The sequence below is a fragment of the Lepisma saccharinum genome, chromosome 17 (assembly GCF_977018435.1).
Source record: "Lepisma saccharinum chromosome 17, izLepSacc3.1, whole genome shotgun sequence".
Lineage (NCBI taxonomy): Eukaryota > Metazoa > Arthropoda > Insecta > Zygentoma > Lepismatidae > Lepisma > Lepisma saccharinum.
This window is the reverse complement of record NC_139245.1, coordinates 21,987,947-22,013,567: the sequence shown is the minus strand read 5'-3', so window position 1 is coordinate 22,013,567 and position 25,621 is coordinate 21,987,947. Positions and strand designations below refer to the sequence as shown.

At 39.0% G+C, this 25,621-nt stretch overlaps 1 protein-coding gene across 5 annotated transcripts in view; it reads left to right on the top strand.

The window, feature by feature from the left end:
- The window catches only part of Tdh (L-threonine dehydrogenase), a 94,578-nt gene that overhangs the window by 56,107 nt on the left and 12,850 nt on the right, over positions 1-25,621 (top strand). For 3 of the 5 annotated variants that reach the window (XM_083139093.1, XM_083139095.1, XM_083139091.1), the window contains exons 2-3: positions 16,156-16,292; positions 24,741-24,854. In XM_083139093.1, the coding sequence (XP_082995219.1) occupies positions 16,166-16,292; positions 24,741-24,854 (241 nt within the window). In that variant the 5' untranslated portion in view covers positions 16,156-16,165. Of the gene's footprint in view, positions 1-11,290; positions 11,325-12,509; positions 12,677-16,155; positions 16,293-24,740; positions 24,855-25,621 lie in introns of those variants that run through there. The other 2 variants (XM_083139094.1, XM_083139092.1) reach the window with 2 other exon arrangements.

Sequence of the window (25,621 nt, the reverse complement as noted above, 5' to 3'; positions counted from 1 at the left end):
AATTCTGGATGTTTGGCACTGGTACGTTTCTTGCTCTTGGAAACCTAAACCTAAGAATTTTAAACATTAGGGACTATTATTGACAATGTAAAGCTGAAGTTTCCTGCTCCTGCCATCAAGTCACATAGGAGGGGTGTGAATGTAGGACCTTACACATTCTCGATCTCGGCTGTGGAGATGCTGTGATCAGGAGAATGCTCCTGGTTCCAGGTACCCACTTATTTGAGTCAGGGTGAACTCCAGAGACGCTTTATCTTACCCTAGAACACCGAACCGGGGTCTCCCGCGTCGCAGTCAGCAGGGGTTTATCCAGAATTTCCACATGGGGGGGGGGTCATTTTTGAAGGGTGTAAGGGTGTATTTAGATCCAAACTGATCCTTGTGAAGAGCGAGGGGTGAGGAAATTTGGGGAGCTATCAGGGAGACGGGGGTGTGTGGGTAAATCACTGGCAGTCAGACACCCACCCTATCGACTAGACCACCTATTTATTGACATATCTAGTTTTAGGTTTGGTACGGGTTATAACCAAATTCCCACCAGCCACCAACTTTGATGGCATATCATGTTTTCTTCCTTGCTTTCCGTGCCTTTGTATTTATCGAAGGGGTTTGTGGAACTAAGTTATATTATGTTCGCCTTACTTTGTTGCATTTCTCCATTTGTGTCTGTCTTCCGCTATTGCATTCATTTCTCTGTATCTTTCGCACTTACTCCATCTTGGGCCAGCCAATGTAGTTTCCCTTCTATTCCCTCTTCAGTTATAGTTCTTATTATCTCATTATCTCCAGATATGGTCTATCATCTCATAGACTAATGATCTCCACGGGCGCATATTGCTTCGTCGTACACTTCTCGAAACTTCTTCGCTTGTTACTCTGTTCATCCATTCGATCTCAACATTCTCCTGCAGCACCACATCTCGTAGGTTTTCAGACTTCCTTCTCAGTTTCAGTCACTGTCCATGTATCGCATCCATATCGCACCTTCGTGTTTCGCATCTTTAAGTCTTCCTTGTAGCCAAATATGTGTTCCTACAGGTAAAGAATTCTTCTGGTAAGAGCTCTTCTTTGCCTTTGCTATCCTACTTGTACATTGAATCTGGTATGCAACCGAGCTGAAAATATGTATATGTATTCATTCTAACCTGTATTTCCATTTTTCGTACAAACAGTATATAGTAAGACTGTAAACAGTCGCTGGCCTTCATAATCTAGAGATTAGCGTATCAGTTGAGAAAAATTGGAGCCCTGGGCTTAAATGGCTTTGTTTTTCTTTATTATCACAATTTCTCCAATTGCCGCGATAAACTGAACGGTAAGTTATGAAACGTAAAACGAATAAAAATTATTATGTTCGAGTATCTCGTCGTTCCTGTTAAATTGAGGGCAGGGGGCGAAGATGTGAGTTGTAAAAATATAAGGCCAAATTACACGCGCAAGAATTTCTGGTCCCGCAGAAAGTTCCAGTATCGGTCCTGGCATGGCCATGGATACTTCTTTGTAACTATTGGTTTATTATTTTCATCCTCAACGTCGTGATTAGCCACACGTGGCAGAAAAATAACGCTAAATAACTAAAAGGTGCAAAACTTGGCACTTACGAGGGGCGATCACCGTTATCTTCCTTCGTGTGGATCCGCACTAAAATATAATGAAATATAACTCTCGAGCTGAAAGCAGAAGTAACCCCTCTCTCATTCTTTGGGTTATATCCCCTTTCATATACAGATATATTGTTTACATCAGAGGCACCCAAAATGTCTATAATAGGTAGACAACGAGGCAACAAAAATTATGAAAATGTGAACCTAAAAAAATACATTATAAAATACAATTGCAGTTTTAGGTTGTAACATGAACTTTTTATTAATTTTTCCTACTGGGTGACACACCCACTACCATTAATTTTTTTATTGTACATATTATGTAACTTTCTTATTGATAAGTCACTTTTCTTTAACTCTTGGCTAATCACGTCGATGAAGGTGAACGGAGGTTAGATGAAATTGATGAAGGAGGACTTACAAGAGGTTACCTTGAGAGAGCTTTGATTGATTGATTGATTTGGTGTTTTAAGTCCACTTTATGCACAGTAAGGCTAATCGGGACTGGGCCCACAGTTTAAAGTGGGATCCGAAACACTATGTGCCTCTACCCGATATCGAACCCGGGACCCACCTTGAGAGAGCGCAAGTGGCGAAAACAACGAGGGAAAAGTAAAAAAATACTTTTAGGAATGACTTTTTTTTACAAAAATTACTCAAAGTAGGTAGTTCACCTAGAAACTATGCATTTATAGACACTTCGAAAATGTGATAATAGACTCGAATATAGTCTACATTTTAACGCAATTCAATAAGCAATAGGCAAAAGTTCGCACGCTATTAATCATAGGACGACATTTTGAACCTATGAGTGCCCAGAAATGTTACGAGGTGGAGAGGAGAGGTGAAATCGAGGTTTTGCGACCTGAAGTGTGATATATTGATGTCTGCGTGAGCAAGTGACTGTGGGGCAATGCCAAGTAAGCTCCACATGCATAGCTTAGCCTCATAATAGCACTAAAATAATGTAATCCCTTGCATTGACAACATTCTTAAAGGCATTTATTTTTTCGCTCATAAAGAAGTGTGCTTGATTTAATTATTTTATTTTCCATTATTTAGCGTCGCTTTTCTTCGTTTTGGCTAATCGCGACGAAGAGGTGTTCACAAAGAACACCGATGGCCATGGCGAGATTCGAACCTAGGAGCCTTAGCGTGGTAATGCGCAAAGAAGTTGGTTGAAAGAAAATTGTGATAGTTGTACCTTATGTTCTTATGTAATTTCAAAACATATGGGAATGTTTATACAGTAGAGTACTTTAAAAAAAGCACCAGAACTCCTGGGTCCATTAAACCACTTGTAATCAAGGTATCCTGGGTTCGATTCTCGACGGGGCACGTTTCACTGGTTCACGCACCACTATAAACAATAAATCCAGTTCTATTTAGCATATATTAGTGTTGCCCACGAGACGAGACGAGACGAGACGAGACATTGGTCTGTCTAGTCCCGTCTCGTGAAAGTGCTGTCCCGTCTCGTATCTCGTCTCGTTTTGTCCGGTCTCGTCTGGTGAAAGTAATGTGTGATATCTTGCTAACAAAAGTCAGAAATGGGAGAACCAGAAAATATTATTCCGGATAATGGGATAAATCTCCAAATAATTTACTCATTGTGTGGTGAGAATAAATAAGTTTCGTTAATCATGGGAACATTAATATGTATTTGAAAATCAGTTTGTTGGTTACTGATAGCTAGCTAGTTAACTTATGAAATCTATCTTGTGTTTTTTCTCTGTCTTACATCCAACTCTCTATTCATCATACTACGTGCTCTCACATAAAACTTACCCCTCATATTTTGTGTAGCAGTCGTCACTTCCAGCAGTGTTCATCCCCTCTCCCCACCAAGACAATCAAGACACACTCACATCTCGTCATAATACTCGTAAAGTATATAATTACGACAGCGTGATTATCCTATTACTGAAAGTCACTTTTGTAGCTTCACTGAACACTTAACTTGACCCCCCCCAATTATTTTCTTTTCTTCATCTAACGGATTAAATATGGTGCACCGTAGCAAAAGTGACTTGGAATCAGCTAAAGTAAATACTTTACCAAGGAAATATATGCCCTCCCGGCTCATCGCACATATTGCAGCATGGTATAAGTGTGTAAACATTTTTACGTATATCGGACATGTGCTGATTGAACATGCAGTTGTATTGCTAATGTAGGCTGATTTTCTTTCTTCTATTCTAATGTGATCAATTTTACACAAGAAACGAATGTGAATAAAATAGTTAATAATATCAAATATTTCAAAGCGCGAGCCCCTAAGCGGTGACATGCGTTGCACACCCCTAACGGCGGCCCTGTCCCATTTATTTAAGGCTGGGTGTAATCCAGAGCCGTTTCGTGATTGACAAGACCGGAACATTCCGACTTTAGATCACCTACGCCGGGAATCGAACCAAGGTCTCCCACATGGCCGTCAGACACCCTACCGACTAAACCAGGGCGGCTCCCGTGCGTCTTTAGACTACGTAATTTTCTGAATCGCTTTCTTGTTTGAGTTTGTTTTTAAGTCAACTTTATACACAGAAAGGTTAATCTGGACTGGATCTACAGTTTAAAGTGGGGTCCGAACCACTATGTGCCTCCAGCGGGTATCGAACCCGGGACCTCTTGATTACAAGGCGAGGACGCTACCACTGCGCCATCGAGGAGGCCTCGAACTACTATACGACTCCACCGGGTATCAAACTCGGGACGCCTTGGTTCTAGCTCAGTAAACCGATACATTTTCTCTCTTTTTCTTAACAATTTAAGAAATTCAAGACCCAGCAAAAAACGTGATGTCCACTTTGACCAATAACCTGCTCCATAGCTGAAATGCAAGTGATAGATAATATCGAAAGGGACGGGGTTCACTGACTACATTACATTTAATTCCATACCTGAATTGCATCGTAGTGACAAGATGACGGACTGTAACATGTTAGTGTAATTGGAGTTGGTATTTTCTTACACTGTCTGTAAGCTTCCTTCGTACTCCTGTCCTGAATAGTTTTGCTGTTGTAAAGGACGTTAATCTCAAACTAACAAACTGATCGGTTTTGTGGTGGCGTAGTTACTAGTGCGTCCCCCTGTGGTTTCAATAGTCCGCGGTTCGACTTCATGTTCGTTATTTAGCGTCGCTTTTTGTTTAATCGCGAAGATGAAGATATGATGAAATTGATAGAGAAACACTCACAGAGAACTCCCATTTCCAGACCAGGATTCGAATCCTGGTGCTCTGGTGTAATGGCAAGGTGTTAACAACCACTACGCAGTTTGTGGTTTTGATTCCAGCCGTAGAAGCTACGTGGGTGTTCTACATACAACTCGGCAAGTGGTTTGGATCCAACGTAAAACTGCATGTAGGTCCTGTCCTATATAACCATGGTGGTCCAATGCACATGTTTAAACAACAACACAGAATATTGATCTTATTGAAATATTATATTTACATTCACATTATTTTATTTGATATTTTAAGGAAAACGGAGTCCAGAGCTACTAAGTCTCCATAATCTCTCCTAATTAAAATTTTATGGTCATGGAACGTTGTTTGCATCTGCATACAGCGGGGCTCCGAGGGGTACGCTGGGGGGAGCTGAAGGGCGCCATTCAAAGTTGCTTTTATTCTTCTTCTTCTTTTTTTTCGAAACAACAAAGTCAGAATATGCGACGGAGAAATTTGCATTTGGCAGGGGTATATTCTGTTAACACACTGCTGAAATTTTCTGTTCCCCAAAGTAGTAGTAGTAATAGTACGTTTTAAAATATGTTCTTCAGGCACTAAGATATACCTGAAATATTCTTAAATATGCCAAACTTATCTTGAATCAGAAATGTAAACAATGAATCTTTAAATATTATCTATATTATTTTCAAATAGTTTTTCTTTGTTTCCTCGTTTCAAATTTTGTAGGATGTAATATCACAAACCATGGCATAAAAATATATCGAAGGACGAGAATAAAATATTGGTGCATTATAGTGCGGGGGGAAAGGCTCCAAACCACAATCCTGCCTAGGGCGCCAAACAAGTCTAGCTACGGGACTGTCTGAATACATGTTTGACTGAATTTAGTTTGTAATTTGTTTTATGGAAAACATATTTTTTTCTTTCAGCGAAAGGAATGAAGGGATAACAAACTAAGGGGAAGTTATGGGAATGACAAACGGCAAGGGAGGTTACATGTCAAAAATCAGTTTCTTCCATAGCAAGACTACAAAACTTTTTTGAGGCTCAGTTTATTAGATTGCACTATTTTATGTGGAATTTCTCTACATTGAAAGTGTAATGAGAATAAATCGTGTAGACCGACCACACCCAAGACTTCTGAAACCTACGAAAATATGTGAACTACAGGCTTCCCATGACATCACTAGCGTCATTACTTCCATGCCAAGGTTTCAAATGCCTTGGTGGATCTATAGGACTAGTTTCACTCTTAAAGACGCTGAACACATTTCATTTTTTTAAATTTACATGCTAATTAAACAACAAACTACATTAATATAGAAAATCAAACAAGTAATTTTCCCCCTTTGCGTTCATAAACGTTTCCAGTAAAGTTTTAAATTGTTCTCAAAGAAGAGTCCTAGGATTGATTGATTGAATTAGTGTTTAAGTCCACTTTATGCACAGTAAGGCTAATCGGGTCGACATACAATTTAAAATGGGATCTGAACCACTATGTGCTTCCACCTGGTATCGAAACCGGGACCCCTCGATTAAAACCACTGCGCCATTTTTAAAAAAGAAATACCGCTATGTGGTAGTATCCCCTGTCATTCGCTCCTTTCTCAACTTTCACACATACCATTTTTTACTGTATCCTTGTTTTTTCTCATTACGGACAAACACAAACATCCATGTCCTAGCCGGGATCCGAACCCGGAACCCCTGGCTTCGTAGCGCTTTGCGCTGACCATTTTTTTTTTTTAAGGAATGCCCCTACGCTGTGGTATCCCCCGTCATTCACACTTACTCAACTTTTTACACTTATCAATTGTTGCAGTATTCTCAGTTTTACCTTCATCTGGACAAACACAAATACCCATGTCTTATCCGGGACTCGAACCCGGAACCCCTGGAGTTGTAGCGCGTTGAGGTAACCACTCCGCCACCCAGGCCGACTACCCATCGGGGAGGCCTAGACCGGACTATAATTGCAAATGGCTTCTCTGGGTGATGCTGTTGGTAACAACCAATCACAGTGAAAGTTTGAAGATAATCTTTCAGTTTGGTAAGAAAAAGGGGTCTTTTTGGCTGTGCTTTCCGACTGTTGTTTTTCTTGGCTGCTCGATGAAAAAAGAAAGCAACAGAAACAAAGTGCATTTGTGTTCATTAATATATAGGAATTCATCCATAGAAATGATATTTGTATACGACAGATGTGATTAGTCAGGAGCTGTGGGGGGTCTAGCCGGTGGGGTGTCCGACTCCCACGCGGGAGACCCGGTTTCGGTTCCCGGTGTGGATGATCTAAGGTCTGAACTTTTCCGACTAGTCACGCATGAAGCGGCTCTGGGGCTCACCCAGCTTCAAATCAATGGGAGGTAAAGTCGGCCGGAGCGTGGTGCTGATCACATTGTCTCCAAAATGACCAAGATCGAGAATGTGTGGGGTCCCTACCCGACATCCAATTAACTTTCTATACGTGTGTTTCGCCTACTTGAAGGAAAAGAACCCCGGACGTAGCCAATCGTTTATTGTTAGTGAACTTTGCAAAGCGACTGGTGTCAGTAAAAGCACCTTCTTTAGATTAAGAAAGGAAAGTGGCAAAGGACCAGTCACTACACCGCGAAAAATACAAGGTGGGCTTCAATATAAAACCAGCAGGGAAGTGAAGTATAATGACTTCGTACGTAGTGCTATACGGCGGAAATTCCACACATTTCTGTTTCAAAATGCTCCCCCTACAATTAGGGCTGTAATGAAGGAAGTTAACGATGACAATGATTTGCCCAATTTCACTTATTCAACGTTTTACCGTTTGGTAAAAGAAATGGGCTTCGAATTCGAAAAGCAAGGAAATAAAGCACTAATGATTGAAAGAAACGACATTATATTGTGGCGACATTCATATTTACGGAAAAAGAGACAATTTAGGAATCTAATTGGCAAATGACATGCTAATGAACTGTAACGTTCACAGTATAATATTAATATTAATAATTACATATAATTATCATTATATATACAAAATATGTAACACCTTCATTGTGAAGGAAGCTCATAATTTCCCGGTGACATGAGCTAGCGCTGTATTGGCAACACTGTGCGGTTTCTCCATAAGCGCCGTTGTCTCTTCTGAACGTGTCGTTTTCACGTTCAGAAGACACAATGGGCTCTTATGGACAATGCTTTTCTTATGGGAAAATACGAGCGCGCTGTTATGAAATTTCTCGATTTACAAATTTAACTTACGTAAAATCGGTACCTGCAGTTTTGCAGGAAATTTAGAATACGTTGGTGAACACAAAAAACTCGTAACTTTCTTACATATTTTTAGATAAATTAAAAACGCAAATTTTCTGTGAAAACAAAATGTTTACATTGATTTCATTCCTAACGTTGAAACATGCCGTAAAATTGAAGCATTCATTATGAAAAAAAATGACACTGTTTTTTAATAGTCATAGGTGATGGTGGTGCTCAGAATTTATCAATACTTTAAAGTATATTTGTATTAAAAAATATTCAAATAAAGTATGTGGAGATTTTTTATATTCGTACAGTAGAAAATGTCGTCGTTGACCATTTTTTGTTCTGTAATTCCAAGTAAAAACTTCCAGCGACAAAGTTGTGGAGAAAATAATGAAATTATTTTTTATAACCACTCAAAAGTTCCCAGAAATATTACTTCCATGCATTTGGAGTTTCTTTTTAAGTAAGGAGACGTTGTCTGGCCATCTTGAGCTGACTCACCGCAGCATTCCGGCTAATCACCACCAAGTTTTCGAGTTGTTATTTTATTTCCATTCAGTAAAAGTATTAACTTCATGCAGTTTGTTATAATAGAATTGCAATTACTTAAATTTAATAATTGACAATTATTTCCAATGCTGCTGTTGTGAGCAAAATTAGTGCTGTCGCAAATACACGTTGTTCTTGTTTACATTACTGTCGACATTAATACTGAAATGAAGATCACCTTTCAGTTTCCAACGTACACATAAATTCATAGACACCATATTAACCCTTGAAAGGCTTTCCAACACGTGACAAAATATGGAGCTTCAAGATAGATTAATGACATACCTTGCTTGAGTCATTGACGTCTTATCAGTTCACGTGGGCCATAACTCATTTGTTTGTTTGGGTTGCAACTTGACTCTAACCCATGTGCCAGTTTCCCCTTAATTGAGTGAGAAATCTGATTGGGTCTGTTTCGACTTTTTTCCTCTCTCCAAGAAGTGTTTTCAGTTGTGTGAGCGCTCGATGATTTTTACTTTTTTAAGTGATTTCTGAAGTGTCATTGTTATAGACAACGTGTCTTTATTTCGTGCATTACACTCGCGCGTGTAGTGATCGCAATGGATCGTAGGAAAAAGGATAAAATAATTAAAAGTGGCTATAGAACAGCAGTCTTAGTGAACGGGATCTAAAAGCCTTTTTTGATATTCAATAAATATTCAATTCGTTATCTAGTTAACATTAATTTCCTTACCACGTCGGCAGGCACGTATTTAGAAATATGTTTTGGGGGGGGGTGTCCGAAGCAAGTGTCTCTGGGATAATAATAATGTTTAAAATAATTATATTAAATCAAATTAATACAAATTACAATACATAAATTAATATTATATTATTTTATTATTACACGAATATGTAGAGATAATAGCTTATCTGTAGTTAAGATCTGAATAATTTACGAAAAAAAAGTGCCCTAGCAATGAAATTAATGTCAAATAGATGAATAATTGAATATTTATCGAATAACAAAAATGATGTTACATGTGGTTGGAGAAAAGTAATAAGTTTCTGATTAATATTTTATGCATATTATTTTGAGTAGTAGTGTACCTAAATTTTCTTTGTAATGTCATTCAAAGCCGTATGATCCTAATATAATCTTTGTCTTCGAATAAGTTCAGAGGTAATAATACAACAAATGTTAAACGAGTATATTTACATTACTTAATTTTAGTACTTAATATAAGTCTTTCGGCTGGGGGGATGGGGGTCCGGACCCACTAAGTATGTCCTTCCTGCCCTTGAAAGCTGCATGATCCCAATATAATCCTTGTGTTTCAATACGTCCAAAGGAAATTATACAACAAAGGCTAAAGGAATATATTTTTCATTATTTAATTTTAGTACTTAACAAGTCTTTCGGAGGGGGGGGGGTCCGGACCCCCTGGACCCCCCTAAATACATCCTTGCACGTCGGTTTTTTTACAAATTTTACCGAGCTTGACTATATGTAAGCTGGATAATGAATACGTGCTGCACTATCCTCATACCGGCTTTTTGCCTATTTATGTAAAAAAGAAATAATTTGAATATTTTAAATAATACTATTTAAATTAAATATAATTATAATTATTTTAATTTAAACATTATTATTATTATTATTATTATTATGGAACTCTTGGTTCGAATCCCTCCGAGATATATTTCTAGATACTTGTCTGATATAGCATATATATATATTTGATAGACTAGAAATTAAACCCATATTTTCATAATGAATAAGTAGGCATTTAAAAACTTGAACAAGTTACACTTGATATTGTAACAGAAGTTTTTTTTGTTGGTGGACTCTTGTTTCTTTTCTTTTTACACAGTTGGTAAAAAAGTAACAAATCACAAAATAATACTCACAGAAAACATATGATCAGACAATACGACTACCACCCAACAGCAACGAATGCTAACTGTTGACTGAACTAGGGTTTTCTCCCAACCCCTCTGTAGCGGTAATTGGAGATCCTTGCCGTTTTATGACCTGAATGCAGGGATTTTTACTATGTGACTGTATAAGCAGCATTTAGATTTCAGAAAAGCAGGGACGGTGCTACAAGGGGCTGAAGTCCCTTCACCCTCAAATCGGCTCTCAGCCCTCTCTTGTAGCCTCCCACCATATTTTTGTAGAATAACTAGAGGTGATCTTACATAATAGTTTCAATTGTAAAACTTCCATTGGGGCAGGACCATTACAATGTTCAAGTGCATGTCCTACGTTAGTAAGATCACAGGATTACTTTATTACGGTGTGTTCCAAAATCGCATAGGTGGATTGGGGAGGGGGGATCCGGTAGATCTGACTGGATCAATAAATGAACGCTGATCATTTGATACGAAGTAACTGGTCAATCACAAGTCGCCAACTGACTACTAAAATAACATGATACTCTGCTGCCTACATGGTTAGGTGGATGTATTCAGCGACAGTGAGGTGGTTGTTAGAAGCTTTGTGCTATTGTAAGGTTCATACTCCATCAATAGCTGGATGTGAAATAAAATTTTCCAGTTTGTGGCAAATGAAGTGTTACCTTCATAATCGACTTGATAACGAAATTTTAAGTGCTCTATCTAATTCTCTTCAATGAGAAAAAGTTTGCAAAAACTTTGTGGATAATTTTGCAGCTGCCTCCCACCTAAAAAGACATATCTTATTGTAATTTCTTGATGTGGTTCATTTTTCATTTCAGCCAAAAAAGTAGCTGCACTCTTTCCACAGAAATAGTGTTACCTGTACTATATCCAGAGAGTTGAGAGTGAGTGTAGTTTTTATGGTGTATTTTTATGTTAATATGAATAGTAAGTCTGTGGAAGAAAATAAAGAAAATATATGTATGGTATATTATTTGGCCTTTTAGAATGTGCGTAAGAGTTCTTTTGAATATGATGGAACAGAATGCATCTCAGATAGCGATTTATCTTTGGGTCTGGCTGTAAAATATGTCATTGGTAAAACATCGATTATCTGGTATTAGTTAACATAGGCATAACTTAGCGAAGTCAAAGGGGAAGCATTTGCGTCCCAAAATTTTCAATGTTAAAATTTACCGAGGTATTTTTGTTAACCTCCTGGAACCTGAGGAACAAGAAATAAGGAGTGATTTTTATGATTTCTCAAATGTAACGGTTATTTACCCAGTTGTTCTGGACTTTATTTCTATGGGATGGAAAACTTTTCTATTCTACACCCCCCCCCCCCCCAACTAGAGCTGACACTCAAATACAAACATAACCCGCCAAGATACTGACTAAACTTGACTCCTACAGTTTGCAATATTTTCGTAAACTGATCATTCGAGAAACTTATCGAGTCCCAAAATAGATATCTGATTTTTTTTTGATTTTTTCGAGACTTTTCACGAGCCGTCCCGTCCCGTCTCGAATTTCAAAGGGTCTGCCCCGTCTCGTGTCTCGTCTCGTCTTGTCTCGTCCCGTGGGCAACACTAGCATATATGTGGATAAAATGGGCTATCCATGCTTGAGCCACTGGATTCTGTGGCGCAGTCGTCACACAAAGAGGTACGAAGACAAAGAAGTTCCATGTTCGAACCTTGATCAGGGCTTGCATGTGTGATTGTTCCATTATCCATTTCATTCCATCGTCACGATTAACACAAGAAGCAAAATAAACTAAATACACAATGGCTCGTACAGTGAGTCGAGTGTCATAGTTCCTTACAATTATCTGTTTCTGCCAGTTTGGCAAGCAAAACAACGGTATTTCCATCGAACGTCAAAAACAAGTGTCTAAAATTTCCACCTGGCCGCGAGCGAGTAACAGCTATGAGAAAACATGTTGGCTGGAACCAGGGAAGAGAAACGAAAGGCAGGCATTTGAAAGTGTTCAACGCGATGAAGTATCAGATGATTGCGTAACGACGATGATGCAGCTGTGAGAAGAGGCCTGAACTCGAAAGGCATTCATTATAAGACCACGGCCTCTGAAACGCGCAATTCCCATTGGCTGTTGCGCAGGACACGACCACTGTGGAAGATCAAGGACGACGAAGGCGCGATGTTCCTTGGATTCTTGAATAAGCTTGGATTCTTGAATAAGGAAAGGGTTTGGTCGAACTTTGATTGCTTGACATCGGAGGTGAAAACGGAGGTAAGTGATTAAGAATTGCATTGTAGATAGTTTGCAACGAGGGAAAGTATACCTATGGCTTCGAGACAATTTGCAGCCATGAAAAAACTGTTTCATTCACTATTTAAGATAGAAGGGGAAAGGCACCCCACCCCCCTCAGGAGGTGAATAGTACAATTTGTTTTCCCTTCCAATTTAGAATATTATACGACAATGGGCATCAAACGAATTTTTCCTCCCAAAAATTGGGCAACCAAGCGGACATTCTGCAAGAGATATTATTATCATTATTTAAATAAAGTGTTTTTACTACAGTTACTTTTCTACTGTTAATATACGTATGAATATTTTAAAATCATGTTCCGGTTTCGATACCCGGTGGACGTACATAGTGGTTCCGATCGCACTTCTAAACTGTAGATTCAGTCCCAATTGGCCTATCTGTGCATAAAGTAGGCAAAAACTGAAACCCTTCCGGCCGCTCGGTGGTCGAACTTAGATTTCGTCACCGAAGTTCACGGGTTCGATTCCTGACATGGTTATGGGGGTTCTTTGTGAATTCCTTCATCAATTTCATCAAGCCTTCACTCATCCTCATCGTCGCGATTAGCCAAAAGTGTCAGGAAAGTGAGATAAAATAACAAAAATAACAGTCAAACTCTGTTCTGGACAGTACAGTTGATTTGATTCCTTGTGAGAAATCAAGCAAGGTCGCAAACACTCTCGACCGTAGCTATAGGTAATGTATTGATCAGGAGAGTATGCTCTGGAATATTTTGTCTCCAGTAATTGTTCGATAGGACATTCTGTGACCAAGTTTCATACTGGCAGTGCGCAAAACAGTGGTGGTTGACTGTAGCTGTTTACCTGTTTGAGGAAGAAAAGGATTTCTGTCTCTTCTTCCTTCTTAATTTGTAAGCTGCTCTCGTGTTCCCTCCGGAATTACCACTTGGGAAACGCTGGAAGATTTTTTCTTGTTTCGTTTTTTTTCTCATAAGAGCATGAAGGAAAGAAAGGAATGCTCAGAAGGAGACGTTCGTGACTTAACAGGCTCAACCAATCATTTGCCTGGTGTCTGGTCTGAAGTTTTCCACCAGCAGTATTCAAATGCCACTAAACCATGATGCTACGTCACATTACAAGGCAAATCAAATATTCATTGTGATATTCTCGATCCTTCTGTCATGTTTGATAGACTATATTAGTATCTGTTATATCGCGCCACATTTCTGTCACTTCTGGACTGGATCGCGACGATGAGTATAGATGAAACTCTCAGGCCAAGACTTGAACCCGGGACCTTCGGTGGCGAGAAAGTAACACACAGTGCTTCTTTCTGACAAAAAAGGTTCCAGTATTCTCCACAAGATGCAAATGATAAACAAAGTCTACAATAGATGTAAGTACAACTAAATTCAAGATTCAATGTAATTTAGCATTTGTCGGTGTCCAATCAAAAGTTTCACGTTCTGTTAGTACTGGTATGACAAGAGTTCTAATCAGGATCATCAATATTTATGAGCTAACTTTATTGGTTGATTCTCCCGGATCTTATTTTATAATATTTTTTAATAGTTATGTATCTTATGTGTATATATGTAAATGCACTGTACGTGCTTGTTGCTGAGAGGATGAGGTAATAAAGAAAACGTAGCTAGAAATTTCTGCACCCTGGCGAGAATAGAATTTTGTACTCCTGCAACGAATTCGGCCCCCTCTTCCTGATCAAAGGTTATTCTCTTATACTTTCCATTCGTCTTTAATATTAGCGCGCAAGTGGTAATCCCATGACACCCGCAAGGATTGATTGGTAGGCTTTATTTTTCTTTGCTTTTCTACCACTTTTGATAATCGCGAAGATGAGGATGAATGACGATAGGACGAGATGGATGAAGGGACAATCACAAACATATAGGGACGAGCCCCACAACACGAACCCCACAGAAGATTATACTGGCTGTGAGTCCAGACGCCAGAGCCTCGCTAGTCTGCAGTCCAGGGTGTACTACGTGGAAGGGGGTTGAAATTTGGGTGTCTTCGGAGAGAGTCACCCCACACCCGCATAGTCCATACTATTGCATTTTTGGTACCTTATACGAACATACCGCATACATCAAGTATTTTGAAGTAGACTTCTAAATGTGATGTCGTTCATACTAGGGCTATTGCAAGTGAAGCGAGCAAGATCAGTAGCAATTTATAGGACTCCAATACTACTAGTTTGGCGCCCCCTTTTTTTCGACGCCTGAAGCGACCGCCCCGTATCTACGGCATACACACGAGCAGTTCAGTCTTGGCGCATAGCAACATGTAACGAGTTACGCAGGAAGTAACTGTGGATATATTGAATTACAAGTTGACACAGCAGAAACGGTCCACTTTCGGGCGTTCGCACACACACTAGGCATTCAGCGTCATGTTGAAACATTGTAGAGACGTAATCGTACGTAATATGAAAATTGGAATTGGCTGACAGAAGATCACGATTGCGAGTCAAGGTCATCAACGTAGCTCCTCAGGCGAATGAAGGATTGTTTAAAAGGTTGCCAAGGTCGACGGCTTGGAAATCACATTTCCGTCCAGCTTGCATGTCATACTCGCGAACGTTGTCTACCTAGCAACCGCAATCAAACGCAATTCTCAGAGTATTTAATTTTTACCGCCCTCTTCGAAACATCTCGGAAATAGAGAGATAGTGAAACTACGAGAACTATTCACTGCCTCCACTTTATTTTCCATCCTGGCCGTCGCGATTAACCCGGAAAAGGGAGAAAATGGACGCCAAATAAGCAAAATGCAATTACTCTTCCTAGGGGCAGATTTAGTCCTAGCCTAAATGCGATCCTAGCACTTCCGTGACTATAGCCACAAGAAATGATGAACTGCAACTATAACCCAGTTGATTTTTCAGGCAACCGTTACATTTACGGTTACTTTACGTTTCAACAATAATAAATAAAAATGATTTGCTAAAAAGTAGAAATGAAATTTTAATCTTCATATGTGATTTTTTGTGAGCAAATGTTTTCAGTCGCCTGATTCGTTCCCAAGTATTTACACTTTAATCTCAATTTTCTTACCTCTATATTTTCATATTTAAACATAAGATTATAATATTATAATTTTAATTAGTGTTCATATCAGAATCACAAAGAAAGTACCAGTTCCTCCAATCGATGCATGCAACGCGTTCTACGTTAAAGATAACCTTGAATAAAGTATAAAGTAGAATAGAAAGTAACTTACGGTAAGTTATATCTCAAAAAGAGAACCTGCAACTGTAACTGAGATACTTTTTGAGCAAAGTGTTTTTAAGTATCTTACTTTTAAAAAGTAACTTTCTAAAGTCTGATTTTGCATAATAATATCTGTTTGCTTAACCAAAAGTTGCTTTTTCTGAGATTAATTATTTGCCGGTGAGTCAATTATTTTTCTTTTGTATTTTTCTTAACTAAACATTCCCTATGGGTGTGTCAACGTGTAGTTTCATGTTATTTCAGATCCCGTAAAATGAGAGTATGGCCACTTCTCCAAGCTGCCAAGCGAACGTGCTGGAAGAAGAGAGTATTTTTGAGCCAGCATGTTAGGGATGCGTCCACTGGAGTGGGGGAAGAGGCTCCTCGAATATTAATCACAGGTCAGAACATTATCCTAGACATAACTTACATACTAGACCAAGCCTGAGGTATATACCAACAGGTATTCGCAGGATAATCCATGACGACGTAATTATGATTCCATTTCGAGAAAGATAGAGGAGCTGTTTACTAAGCACTGCCAGTTAGCATATGTTTTAAACCCACGCAACATTGCACTTGCGCGTTAGGACAACTACGATATAAGTAAGTTGCTTTCCTTAATCAAGGATTTCTCGTGGGGTGGGGCCCTCAAACCGTATTGATTTAAACCATAACAAAACAAGGAGCTTTTTTTAAATACTCGGGAGAATAAATACTTTACACTACCATGTTTTTAATTGCGTTTGACTGCCACGCGGGAGACCGGGGTTCGATTGCCTGGATGGATGATCTCAGGTGAGAATTTTTCAGACAATACCCCTGCAGAGAATGGCTCTGAGGTTCTCCCAAAGGCAGTCAGAGCGTGGTGCTGATCACATCACCTCCAGTATGGTCGATATCGTGAATGTGCAGTTCCGTACCACCACACCCTGTGTATCTCCATTGCAGGGTGCAGTGCACGGTTTTTACCTTTTATATGTTAACATAAAGAGAGCATGTTCTCTACGTATTTGTTCTGTTCAAATATAAGCAAGAATAAGTTGGATTTATTGATTCATTCCGATCGCATTTAATTAACCAATTTCCATAGATAAGGTTACTTTACACATCGACTTGGATTATCCAGGATAAATACCTGTATACATTTCTCTGTACTGGAGTCTCTAGCGGATAAATGTCTCCCTGTGCAAAGAAAATGCAAAAATATAGCTAAAAAATTTAATGCTTTAAAGATTCCAAGGGAGAAAGTGATCATTTTGGAATGTGTACGTAAAATTATGTCGGTTTTTGAAACAATGGAGATATTTATATTCCCATAAACGAACGAAATTAAGATTTTGAAATATTTTCCGGGGATGACAATGAATGTGTTCGACTACAGTAGAAATTATTATCCTTTTATGTGTTTTTTCATCGCCTCTCTCTCTCTCTCTCTCTCTCTCTCTCTCTATCTATCTATCATACTATCGTTGTCTCTATTTCCGTCTTGCTCTGCCTCTTTTCATTCATTTCTCCCATCTGTAATATTTATCCCCCTCCCCTCTCTTTGCCCATTCCTCGAGTGCTTTATTTCTTGCTCCGAACTCACTGCTCTCTTCTCATCTTCCCTTTGTGTCTATCGCCTACTCTCTCTCACTCCTTCTCTTTTTTTATCCCTTTTTGTACGAACCAAGGCATCAGTAGAATTTCAATAGTGAATCAATTGTGAGCCGTCAAAATAGGGATAGTTTTAACCGTACTACAAAATGCCTTGTGTATTCTTTTTCACTGTAGCAATATAAGTCGCAAATAGTAAGAAACCTTTAAAATATAAATTTTTAACAGATGTCTTTAACCGAAATCTTAAAAAGTATAGAAGTTAACATTTTCTATTATAAAACTTCCATTGGGGCAAGTACAATTTTAGAATACATTTTCTAGTTCGGTTAAATCGCAAAGTTACTTTATTACAGCTGCAGATATGCCTGGATAACAGTGGCCACTGATCATTTGATACTAAGTAATTGGCCAATAATGTAGTAATTGATCAAACTTGCTACGAAATCTGCTGCCTAGCTGGTAGCTGGACGCATGGGTGGACGTATTCAGTTCGTATGAGATTCTTCTTCCATTGTTGGTATATTCAACTAAATGTGTTAGCCTCTATAACTCGTATTACCACATTTCGGAATAGATCTAACAAGTGTGACAAATGGATTTTCACAAGTAGGCCCTCGTGGCGGAGTGGCTAGCACTTCGCGCTACGACGCCAGGGGTTCCGGATTCGATTCCTGGCCTGGGCATTGGTGTTTGTGAGTGTCCATTCATCAATTTCATCATCACTCATCCCCATCTTCGCAAATTAGCCAAAAGTGGCACAAAAAGCAAAGTAAAATAAAGCAAATCAATCATTTATAAGTAGGACGACGTTCAGAATCGAAAGAAGCTTTGTTTGTTAGTTTCGCATTCGAGTACCGACAATTTTATGAGAGTTAGCGATGTTCTCATTGCTTTCATCGTTATATCTATCCTCATCGCTGCACATATTCGAGAGGGAGAAATATGATGTTAAAGAATCAAAAACACTACAAACAATATCATTCTTAAATGCTAAGAATTGGAAAGAATAAAATTGGGTTCCCAGCGCCAATAGTGTAGCTGCATTTATATCATGGGGGTCACGGGTTCGATCCCCAGTGAAGGTAACATTTGATAAGTGGTTCGGATTCCACTAGAAGCTGTAGCTCTCGTCCCTATTAGCCTTTGTCCGTATAGTGCACCTTAATACAAATCCAAGCATTACATTGCAATACGGTGCAAAAATCAGCCCGCCGGCAATTTTGTTGCTCGCATTGCTAGTCCTACATGTTAATTAATTATCATTTGTGATGTTAGAAAATAATTCTGCTGTACCATCGCAGTGGCCAATTTCGATTCCGTGGAGGAGAATCAATCTTTGAACTACTCATCCAATTCTGATTAGACTTTAAGCTCGTATGTTACAGGTTCTCATGAAAATAGGCATAACTTGTAGTTTCATGCTGTGGTTCTTTTTCTCATTTCGGCAAAAAAAAGTATTCACGCTCTTCACACACAGAAATAGGTTTTACATGTAGTATTTATACTTATATCCAGAGAGTTGAGAGTGAGTGTACACATAGTGGCTCACAGAATCTATCTTTGAAACACATCTAAAACTATTTATCCAACTCTGATCAGTATTTATGCATAATATATTCTGAAATAACATTTAATTTTCAGCAGTTCGTTTCACTAATCGAAATGCCCAGTGCAAGGGTTGCAACTATATTCATTGCTTTTATGTCAATGTATTTGTCTCCTAATGTAGCTGAATTTGTAGTGTAGTAGAGTGCCACACACGTAAATTTGCCGTTGCGTAGAAACAAATTTTCGTTTCGTCTCCCTCTCTCTTAGCATTACGTGTTCTACCCTGCTCGAAAACCTTCGCTATTGTTGCCATATTGTCATTCCATTCCTGGACACACTCGCGCAAACATAATTGAAAACAATTGAATAGCGCTCCAGCTCGCGGTTCATACCGTTCGGCAGGGACGGTAATGTGGCAATATAGCACGGCGTAGTCGTTGCTTCTTTTATGCAGTGCATGTTTATTGGCTAGCTAGTAACTAGTGTTGCCAACTGTAATAATGAAGCACTATTTCTGTCACGGAAGGGAAAGGCAGGTAACGTGGCGGTGAGTTTTGTTGGATTGGAAGCACCATATTTTTATTTTATACTAAGTATTTGACCGGTTTGACGTTGTGTGCGTGTGTGTATGTAAAAGTGTGTGTTTGCTAATGAACGTTAAATTCCATAATGCCTCCAGTTCTGTCGAAGTTGAAATCAAAAACCTTGCATAGCCAAGCTCGGGAAATTCTAAGCAATTCAACTCTGGCTCCGGCAGGTGTTCTTGTAGAAATTGCATAGAGGAGGCTGTCATTTTTGCTGCTTAATGCGATACATATTGTTTTCTGTGTTAAAATTGCCATGCTTTGATGGGTGACCAAGTTCATAGCAGGGCCGGCGGAAGGGGAGGGCGAACCGAGCGGCAAAATTTGAAGAGAAGAAAAAAATAAGCCTATTGAAAACTGTGATCGAGCGAGATATTCTTTTGCGCTGAATAGTATTGAAATAGCATAAGAAGTCTCATTATTTATTTTATATTTTGATGTTTTAGTTAGGAATATATTGATTTTCAATTTTCCGTTGCTGCGTAATGACCGGGGGGGGGGTCGAAATAGAGCGGCATCTGCCGCCACCTCCCAGGGAGGCAAAATGACTAGCGCCGGCCCTGGTTCATAACAAAAGAAAAAGCCGCGCAGCTTATCGTCTAGTGGCAGTATATGTACTTGTTATTGTTGTGGAAGCGGGCATCCTTTGTAAATGTACAACAAAGGCAACCGACTGTCGCAGATCTCAGAGAGGAAATAATAATACTGTTTGAGGAGGAGTGTTATGGTGCAATTGTAGCGGTTTAACACGTTGGCATGTTATTATCTGCCGTTGCAGTTCCATACCAGTGTATACGGGTTTTGGGAGTGAAAAGTTAGAACGCCACCAGTGCATTAATGCAATGAAAAATAATATATATATTTTTTTATTTTGTTTGAAATCACTCAAATAAGGAATCGTATGAAGAAGTCTTCTTTGCAGCATTTTTGGTAATTTTACTTATGTGTTAGTTCATATTTTGCGAATTTTTAGTCCATATGTATGTAGCTACATACAAAGCCACTTGTTAGTACATATTAATCCTAGTCCTGGTATAATGCATGACGTTTAAAACTCAACGTTAGATAGACCTGAATTCTCTAATTTTATTGTTGTACGTAACAGCTGTGCATCGGAGCACTGCAGCGATTTTTCTATCTGCTCCATTAGCAACACTGCTTCTTTAGTTGTTTCGCGCATCGCACGGCAGAATTAACTGTGCTGGACTCTAAACATATGTTTGTTCCTTGAGTGGACCTCCTAAGTGGACGGTATTTCCCCATTTTTAGCCCAAAGTTCTGAATCCCAGTCGTTGAACAAGAAAACATAAGATATTTTATCATCGCAGAGAAAATGGTATCATTAACACATTTCTATTCAAGGACGGCATTGTTTATTTGATACCTACTTTATTGAGTGAGTGCCGCTTTTCTGAAGCACGAAAAGCTACAATCTTTCGCCGCTCCCTACGCTGTTATGATTTGGACAGCTTAGAGTTATGGCACACTACGAGTCAGAAAGAAAACTCAAAATAAAGACTCTTCAGGAGCTGCTTGAAATGGTTGAAACATTTGAAACTGTCTTTAACAAATTTTATAAGCTTTGTTTTATTGAAACGTACATACCTCCGTCAACGGAGCATAACCTTAGTAATCGAATTGCTAACGAGAGGTTGATTGCTCTATCTATTCTGTCCTTTGAGAAGGAGCTTGCAAAATCTTTGGGTCTAAACAAGGTTGTACCTGCTCATAAAAACAGATACATATATCTTATCGTAGTTTATTGCTGCTGTTCATTTTCTCATTTGAGCGAAAAAAGTACTCTCTCTCTTTACATAGAAATAGTGTTACGTGTAGTATTTATACGTATACGAGTTGATAATAAGTGTATTTTGTACTTTTCATATTAATAGTAAGTCTCTGCGATATTTTTCCACTCAATAATGGCTTGGGCAGTAGCGTAAGTAGAGTGCCACACCCGTAAATTTGCCGTTGCGTAGAAACGAATTTTCGTTTCGTCTCCCTCTCTCTTAGCATCACGTGTTCTACCCTGCTCGAAAACCTTCGCTATTGTTGCCACATTGTCATTCCATTCCTGGACACACTCGCGCAAACATCACTGAAAACAATTAAATAGCGCTCCAACTAGCGGTTCCCACCGTTCGGTAGGGACGCTAATGTGGCAATATAGCACGGCGTAGTGCTTGCTTCTTTTATGCAGTGCATGTTCATTGGCTAGCTAGTAACTAGTGTTGCCAACTGTAATAATGAAGCACTATTTCTGTCACGGAAGGGGAAAAGGCAGGTAAAGTGGCGGTGAGTTTTGTTGGATTGGAAGCACCATATTTTTATTTTATACTAAGTATTTGACCGGTTTGACGTTGTGTGCGTGTATTGCGTGTGTTTATGTAAAAGTGTGTGTTTGCTAATGAACGTTAAATTCCATAATGCCTCCAGTTCTGTCGAAGTTGAAATCAAAAACCTTGCATAGCCAAGCTCGGGAAATTCTAAGCAACGTGCACGAGTTCATGAAGGAGGAAGCCAGTCATGGTGTTAGCATCCCAATAAAGCATTTTGGCAAGAGAGCAGCGAACAGCAGCAACAAATTGTTCATATTTCATAATTTTGGAATTATTCAAAATAAATAAATTATGTGGCTCCAACATCATTTCAACTCTGGCTCCGGCACGTGTTCTTGTAGAAATTGCATAGAGGAGGCTGTCATTTTTGCTGCTTAATGCGATACATATTGTTTTCTGTGTTAAAATTGCCATGCTTTGATGGGTGACCAAGTTCATAGCAGGGCCGGCAGAAGGGGAGGGCGAACCGTCCCATCGCCCAGAGCGGCAAAATTTGAAGAGAAGAAAAAAATAAGCCTATTGAAAACTGTGATCGAGCGAGATATTCTTTTGCGCTGAATAGTATTGAAATAGCATAAGAAGTCTCATTATTTATTTTATATTTTGATGTTTTAGTTAGGAATATATTGATTTTCAATTTTCCGTTGCTGCGTAATGACCGGGGGGGGGGTCGAAATAGAGCGGCATCTGCCGCCACCTCCCAGGGAGGCAAAATTACTAGCGCCGGCCCTGGTTCATAACAAAAGAAAAAGCCGCGCAGCTTATCGTCTAGTGGCAGTATATGTACTTGTTATTGTTGTGGAAGCCGGCATCCTTTGTAAATGTACAACAAAGGCAACCGACTGTCGCCGATCTCAGAGAGGAAATAATAATACTGCTTCAGGAGGAGTGTTATGGTGCAATTGTAGCGGTTTAACACGTTGGCATGTTATTATCTGCCGTTGCAGTTCCATACCAGTGTATACGGGTTTTGGGAGTGAAAAGTTAGAACGCCACCAGTGCATTAATGCAATGAAAAATAATATATATATTTTTTTATTTTGTTTGAAATCACTCAAATAAGGAATCGTATGAAGAAGTCTTCTTTGCAGCATTTTTGGTAATTTTACTTATGTGTTAGTTCATATTTTGCGAATTTTTAGTCCATATGTATGTAGCTACATACATAGTCACTTGTTAGTACATATTAATCCTAGTCCTGGTATAATGCATGACGTTTAAAACTCAACGTTAGATAGACCTGAATTCTCTAATTTTATTGTTGTACGTAACAGCTGTGCATCGGCGCACCGCAGCGATTTTTCTATCTGCTCCATTAGCAACACTGCTTCTTTAGTTCTGTCGCGCATTGCACGGCAGAATTATCTGCGCTGGACTCTAACATGCTCTGCGCCCCCCGCAACTTTCAGTTACGCGCCCCTACTCGTTTTTTTTTATCTTTCCTTTCTAAAATATTAATTCACACTTACACAAATATGAAAATGCATATAGGCCTATGTAATTTGAATCAATATCAAAACTGGTAGGAAAGGTTAAGACAAGAGACAAACTGTAAACATTTTTTTTTATAATTAGATATGACAATACACTGTTACTACCAAAATTACGATATCAAAATTAAAATATTGTTAAATGTCCATTACCAGTCCTCTGCGTTTTTTGATGGAAGCAAATTCTTTTGCTAGTTTGGTCAAGTCCAGTTTTCAAGCCGGATCGCTTTCGATACTAAACAGTGCCAGTCGACTCAATCTCACTGTTGTCATTGTGCTCTTCAAGTAAGTTTTGATCAATTTTAGCTTCGAAAACGACCTCTCAGTTCACAGGTATGGTCAAATACAGCATAGCCTATACTAGCATAAGCAGTGCATACGTCAGGAATGCTACTAGCCAGAATTTTGTTTTCTGTCGAGGTGAATTCTAAAACTTCGCTGATGTTCGAGGTTTTTTTATTTTTATTATTATTTCAGTTTTGACACTACATTCCGAAAACAAACAATGTCTGTAGCTACAGTGGAAAATAAATTGTCTTCATATTTCTTCCAGAAAATAGCAGATCCACTAACTGTCTGTCTGTGTGTTCCGTTAGGGTGGTGGGGCTTAAAAAGTTGAGGCTTTCTTTGATTTGTTTCATCTTCGAAATCTATTGTTTACTTGATTTACTACAATTTCTAAACGCAGTAGAAAAACGTATTTTCTTGCCTGTTGTCTACCCTTCGGCAACGCTAATGAAGGTTTTCTTCTAATCTGGTATTTCACTTTCTACGTTTCTAGTGATTAACATTTTTTGTTTGCAGTTGCAAGGACATAGAAATAAAATATGTTTGGTTGAAAATATAATTTAACGCCGAAAGGAAAATTTTTGTGAACTATCGGTCTTTCTTAATTTATCATTCTTACTGCGCCCCGGAAGCCCGTGTGGCCCCCGCACCGCGGGGGTGCTATTTACGCCACTGGGCTTAGGACGAGAAAACAATATAATCATTGCATTTTATTTGACATAAAAGATTCATGCCTAAAAGTACTACTTTTATATGTGAGGAACAAAATGCAACACCTCAGTAATTTATCTTTACGTCTAATGTCACTGGTAAAATTATACCATGATAAAATATTAAATAAATACCTTTTAGCCGGTATTAGTTAGCCCCCCGAGAATTTGACTCAGAATATGTAGCCCCCAACTTATTTCAGGCTGGCGGCGTCACTGCAAATTATGAAGATTCTTGGAAACTTTTAAAAAATACCCAATAGCATTCCTTTTCACTTTTTATTTAAGGTAGTTTGGGCCAGCTGGGAATTGGACTGGCTAAATTGCTGAGATCTAAGTATGGAAGAGATAATGTTATTATGTCGGATATTATCAAACCTACAAAAGAAGTCGTGACAGATGGTGAGTACTTTTTCACACATAGTATATCTAATAACTACTGATTCATGTAGTTTATTCATGTGTTTATTGACCACTAGTAGTTGTTTTTGTTAGTATTAGTCATTAAATGAAAGAAAGAGTTAGGGTTTAAAATTATATTTTCAGTAATGCAAAGTTACAGTATACAGTTAAAACTTTGTATGTTGGATAGATTTAAGTTTGTTTAGAAATAAAATTGTACAAAAGAGTAGAGAGCTAAATTGTATTATTCTTTGTGAAATTTGAATTGTTTTGTTTTTCTTCTGGAAAATATCACATTGAATATAGTTGTGAAAAATTTCTTGCTAAGCACTGGGTCTAGTGAAAGCTATTATAGACCTAACCTAATTGTTTTTTTTTTCTTATTTTACGTGGGTCTTCTGCTATAATAATCCTTTGCGCAACAGCCCTGAAGGGCCTTGGCTTACCTACCGACTGCCGGTCTCACTCCCACGCTTTCCTTCGTCACCTCTAAGCGTGGAGATCTGCAACCAGTATTGGGATAGTCGGGGGGGTGGGGGGTGGGGGGGGTCAGCCCGACGTATCCCCAGCCGTTATAGTAGGTTTCCGGGACCGGATTACGCTTACTCATTCGAAGCTCCCCAATATCCTCACGATGGTGGTTGCCACCGGTCCTATACGTAGGCCGAATAAATTCCGAAAAGAGCCGGATTCGAACCTACGCCATCCCGCAGCGAACGTCTTAAGACGAGTGAACGCCTTTAACCCGGTCGGCTACCGAGGAGGAC